At 32.5% G+C, this 6,000-nt stretch overlaps 1 protein-coding gene across 1 annotated transcript in view; it reads right to left on the bottom strand.

Annotated features, from left to right (window-relative positions):
• Positions 1–438: 438 nt before the first annotated feature.
• LOC136978247 (solute carrier family 25 member 3-like) overlaps positions 439–6,000 on the bottom strand; it is a 28,839-nt gene continuing 23,277 nt past the window's right edge. The window contains exon 8 of the mRNA XM_067273961.1: positions 439–909. Coding sequence (XP_067130062.1) covers positions 746–909 — 164 coding nt within the window. The 3' untranslated portion in view covers positions 439–745. The remainder of the gene's footprint in view (positions 910–6,000) is intronic.

The following is a 6,000-nucleotide window of genomic DNA, read 5'->3' as shown; positions in this document are numbered from 1 at the left end:
AAGGCACGATGGATTAACAGAAGTGGTCAGTGCTGCGAAAGGTGGTTATTCTGGCCTTTGACAGGTGGTCACATTAATGTGACTGGACAGTGTATATTACTTTAAAATGTAATTAATGTTTTGATACGTTTTAGTAAGTTTCTGGAATGTACCTACTTTGTTTGTAGATTTATTGTGACTGATCCTAAACTAATGACCAGATGTATGTGGGTGTATTGCTAAACAACTCATAATTTTTCCGCAACAAATTATGCAAATTACTTTGTGTTCTACAAATGTCTTATACAAATACAAAGAATTGATTTTTGCATAATTGTTTATTTTTAGTTTTTTTTGTATTTAATTAATGATTTTTGCCACAATCATGTTTGGTCCTAAACAATTGGCCACCACTGTATATCAATATATTGATGTTTTAAGAAATAACACAACTTAAAATGTTTTAGAAATTTTACATAATTTATTACATTCTTCATTTCACTACATTTCCATTATCTTCATCTAGCATCAATTTGTACATATTTGCCTATGATTTCTTATTGCTCCCTCACAACAATCAATGCCAAATAATACTTGAGTGTGAAAAATTTTCCAGTTTAAATACTATAGTGTTGACTAAAAAGAGGAATGCAACTTGAACAAGGTAAAATGGAACATAACCCATTTACCTTCTCTATAAACAGAATCTGATTTGGGAGCAAAAACAAAATCAGGAAGACAAAATGCTTTTAAATTTAAATTTAATTTATTTTTGTTTCTCTTGTAATTTCTTTTTGAGACTTTCAGGCATCTCAGGTGGTGGGGGTCGAGGGAGTCTCAGCCAAACTTTTACAGCATCGTAAATGAACCACTGTAGTGCAGTCAAAGTACCAATCATAATAATTCTTGGTGTCAAACCTTTCCAAAGACCTATATATTAAATACAATGACAAATATTTAATGATTACGATAGCAAAATATTTTATTCCTGAAATAAAATTTACAAATAATTGTATAAAATTCAAATTAATGCTATATCAAATTTTGACTGTACTTATCATACATTCACCTCTAAAACTGGAATTGAATTGAGTGTAATACTAAACTATAGTATCTCAAACAACAAGAATTATATGCAGTAATGAGAGCTAAACACAACTTTGAAAATTTGAAAGTCATGATTTGATGATAATGTTATTTGCAATACAAAACTGTACATTTAGTAATTCAGATACTAAAGGGATTTCTATTTAATATTTATGGGGGAAATCTATTAATAGGTTTTCATTAATGTTTTACAAAGGTGGCACTATTTAAGAATGCATTGTCAAGATTTGTCTCTATAAAAGACCACTAATTTTCAAAAACAGAAAAAAAGTTTCAATTATGTGTAGTATTTATGAGATGAATTAATTTTATTTCCGAATATTTTTTTATTTGAAACAAAATTAGTGGTCTCATAGGTAATACACAAAATAGTTTCTTCATAGAACAGATTTCCTATCTTTAACTCCTTAAACACAAAATCAGCCTTATTTGTTTTTGTAAAAAACAAAATTGGCCAATTGAAAAGTTGTTAGACTAATTTTGTGATAGAAGTTCCTCTTCTAGCCTGAGAGGTAAAAAGAATTTAATCATTAGCAACAGAAATGGAGTGAGTTTTCAGAGGTTAAAAAGTTAATTTATTAAGAAATTCTGTTTTCAATTTTTCAGTTTAAGACTAATACATAAGATATCTGGATGAATAAAATAACTAAGATATGCTAGTCATAAAAATATATTTCTATATAAAGAATTGAATATATTGAATATAAATGTATATGAAATATATGAGCATTTCAAAAAATAACAGATAAATTAAAAATTTTGAAATATATAATTCAATTAAATATAAAAATGATATTTTATTTTCCTACATAATCACCCTGCATACCCTTCAATACACTTCTCACAGTGTTGCACCAACTTTTTTACTCCACCAGAAAAAATGTTTTTGGTTTTGCATTCAGTGAGGAACACACAACTTTTTTCATCTCATCATCCCAAAATCATCCTCTCAAAGCATCCTTTAGGAATCCAAACACATGATAGTCAGAGGAAACTAGGTCAGTGCTGTTTAAGATGGTATAAGATCTGAATTTTCAAATTCTGAATGGTATCAAGAGTTGCAGCAGCCTTGTGAGTGTGTGTTATCATTAAGGAGAAGAATGCCTTTAGACAAAAGTCTTATGCAATGGGTATATATTGTTGGATTCAGCTTTATTTGTAAGAGAGTCATGTATTGGGCACTATTCAATGTTTCACCCTTTTTCTGATAATACTCTAAAATTGATCCATTCATATCCTAAAAGAGTGTGAACAGGTTCAACATGGATTGATGTTTGCCCATTGTTGGATACATTTACCCACTCATACCCTCTTCCCTCACCAATGCAGGCATCTCCATACTGTTGTAGCATTCTTCTATGAATTTCACAAGGTTTCACATCCTATGACCACAAAAATCTGACATTACTCACTGCTCATCTATAGCACTAACAGTTACAGGTGCTATCATTTTGTATATCTTCTCTTTCAATTAGGCAGTGTTAATATCTTCTCTAAGAATGCATCTTTCCTGTGTAGGAATTTGAAATGCCTGGGATATTTGTTTCATAAAATACTGTCAAAATTTGCTGTTATTTTTTGAAATGCCCATATAAACTCATTGCCATAAAAGTCAGCACACCAAGAAAGAGTCATCAGAATTGAACAAAATTGTACATGTGTGAGTGTAACAGTGTAAGCAAGTGATTACAAAATGAAAGCAAAACGATAATTTATTGCAGGAAAAATTACAAATGAAATAAGGTTCTAGTACCCAACAGGCACCTTCTAGTACTCTAGGCACGAAAACGTGATCTGATATGGGCAGGCAAGGAGACATACAGGTCTATGTGGTGTCCTGTGACATCTCAGCTCACAGTTATTGCAAGCAGTCATCTACTTCAGCCAAACTCCTAGGTTGTCCAACTTGGCATTCCAGATGATCCTAGACATGTTCAATTGGTGAAAAACCAGGAGACCGGGCAGGCCAGGGAAGTGTGGCAATGTGGCAGAGGTAGTCCTATGAGACACTTACTGTGTGTGATCAAGCATTGTCCTGTTGGAAAATGTCTTTTCGAAGCCCTGACACAAGAGGCAACACATATGGCTGCAGGATGTTACTAACATACTGCTGGGCTGTCGTGGTCCCTTGGATCATTACTAGAGGTGATTGGCTGTCATATGTAATGGCACTCCAGACCAACACTCCAGCTGTGGGGCAGTGTGCCACTCCAAAATGCAGGCAAGAATGAGGCATTCATGATGGGCCTTCAGACACAAACACAGCCATCCTCAGTGCCCAAACTGAATCTGGATTAATCACTGTAGACAACCCAGTTCCATTCTGTTGCAGTCCAATCCTGTCAGGAAACACAATTCCAAACGAAGGTGATGGTGGGTGATGTCAATGGCAGCACACGTAATGGCCACTGCAATACCAAATGTTCTTCACCCAGGTGCCTTGAAATGGTAGGCAAACTGTAACTTTCTCATAGCAAACTGTAATGATGGCAGACAATGACTCAGTGTGCTGTGTGCATGCTTCTTGAAGGACCAGCAGTTGTTTTAGGCTAGTGATGTGTTGAGGGCCTCCTAAACCTGGGTGCCATATATGTGAGCTCTCTGTCTTTCATCTCTGGTCTCAACTGATCCCAACACCTCCTCACAGTGTTGTCAAAATGGCCTAAGTGAGAGGCTGGGAGAGATGACCATCCAGCTTCTCTCAACCTTGATGATCCTTTCCTTTCAAACTGTTAGTTGTTCATATAGTCTTCAATTGTGACATAAAGGCATCTCTAGTGATACAGTGTCCCTCTGCAACAAGTAAACTACAGACAGGATGCCTGTGTGTGCTGTTTTTATAGGCTAAGGGGACACACTTTAATGTGCTCTGCTGGAATTTTGCAATGAGCCATCATGCTATAACTAATCATTTCCATATCTACTTAAGACTTATCTGCATGCCAAGTTTTGCAGTGATACAACTCCTTGGTATGCTAATTTTTGTGGCAATGAGTGTATATAAAATAAAATTATAACAAAATTCAACTGACACTTTTTACAGTAATGATCCTTCTATAATACACATACTGCCTTCACAGGTGTATAGTTGCTTCTCTGATAAATTCCTGATTAGGGTCTATTTACACACAACAGTGACGTAACCGTGCAGTGTCCGCTCAGTGCAGTGATTTTTTGCTGGTGGAAAATCGTTGACCTAGTTTTAAACCACCCTGTCCAAACTCATCCATTACAGTACTGTGCAGTGGCAGTGACATGATCTCATTCGAAATATGTGGACATAGAGAAATATTCATTTTATACCCAGTTTTGTTTAATAAAATATAAAATGCATGTTGGGATATTCGAAAATATTCAAAAAATATAGAAATTTTTTATAGAGTATGAAACTCCCATTCTGTTGATATTTTTTGTCCATGCTTGATGTATCCACTTGTGGCACTTTCTTGATTGCATTTCTTTTTCTTCTTCACCAAACATATAGCTATCATAGCCAATTCATCCTCAGAAAAGTCCAAGACCATTCACCAAGAGCACAGTCACATCACTGTCGTGTGTAAATACTCATCACTGTGTCAGAACGTCACTGTTGTGTGTAAATGGACCCTTACTGTTCAATTTTCTATTTTTTTTTCAAATTTTATAAAAATTGTATATTTCAATTCTTCATAATTTGGCCTCATATATTCTTTTTTTGTTTACCAAAAAAAGAAATAGTTTATTCTACTAGCATTATTTCCTTGAGAAATTCTCTCATGATAGTCATGCTTGCTTTTCACTTTAAATTATTATTTTATCTCTAGTCTTACTAGAGACACTGTATGTTAAATAATTATAATTTTCTTCTTCTCGTCTGGATTTTTTCTTTCTGTTTACAATGTTAAACTTTTCAATTGCTTAAAATTCCTCCTCCTATCATTTAATACAATATAAGTGCAAATTCTGACTTAATGTATCTTTAAAAAAGTACATTGAGAAAGAATGCATTATATTTATTATATGAATGGGTTATTTGTACTTTTTATTAATAATTCCTCACTTAATTAAATATTAAATTTTTTATATCTTAAAATACTAATTTCTGAATTTTAATATAGGATCTCTTCTACTTATGAACAATTTGACCATATATCTCAAAACAAATTTTAAAGTTCTCTTGCTGGTCAAGGATGGTGCTGAAGTCAAACTTTAGCTAGAAATTAATTATTTATTAAAAATTTTATAGTTATGTGAGTCCGTTTCTATTGTGTATCATTTTTTGTTTCTGGTGCATCAAAGTTAGTAATGTGAAAGTAATGGTGTTTTTCACTACTGTTTGCAATTTTTATAACTTTTATGATTATTGCTTCAAAAATGCATCTAAAATGTAATGTAGTATATCTAGCAGTAGAAATAAATGCAAGAAGTGTGGCTCTATTACTGTGGAAACTAAACTTGATATTATAAAAATAAGTGCATTAGGTGAAAAAAACTGTTTGAAACACCTGATACTAAACAACAGCAAATGAGTAAATGGGCATGATGTATTCTATTAATTAAGTACATTGAAGGATCAAACACTAATAATACATGGCTGTTCGGTGACAAATGTACTTTCTAGATTAGTTTTCAACTTACAAAATCTTGGAAACCTAACCTGTTTGTAAGTAGGGAAAAACATGTATATCATTATTCTATAAATTTTTTCTTAAACATTTAATATTATAAAAAATTGCCAATTCATCTATAATTTAGAATTCTGCTAACATTTCAGATTGCATTTATTGTATATTTTTAATAATATGAATAATTGCAATTATAATTTATTTTATACAAAAATTTTACTATTTATACATAAATATAAAATTTTCTTATGCTCATTTCATAGATCATGAAGTAGGTGTTTTTCTATTCAATATGATATTTATCAAATTT

This window comes from Centruroides vittatus, unplaced genomic scaffold, assembly GCF_030686945.1.
Source record: "Centruroides vittatus isolate TY-2023 unplaced genomic scaffold, ASM3068694v2 contig_10, whole genome shotgun sequence".
Lineage (NCBI taxonomy): Eukaryota > Metazoa > Arthropoda > Arachnida > Scorpiones > Buthidae > Centruroides > Centruroides vittatus.
This window is presented reverse-complemented; position numbering and strand designations above follow the sequence as displayed.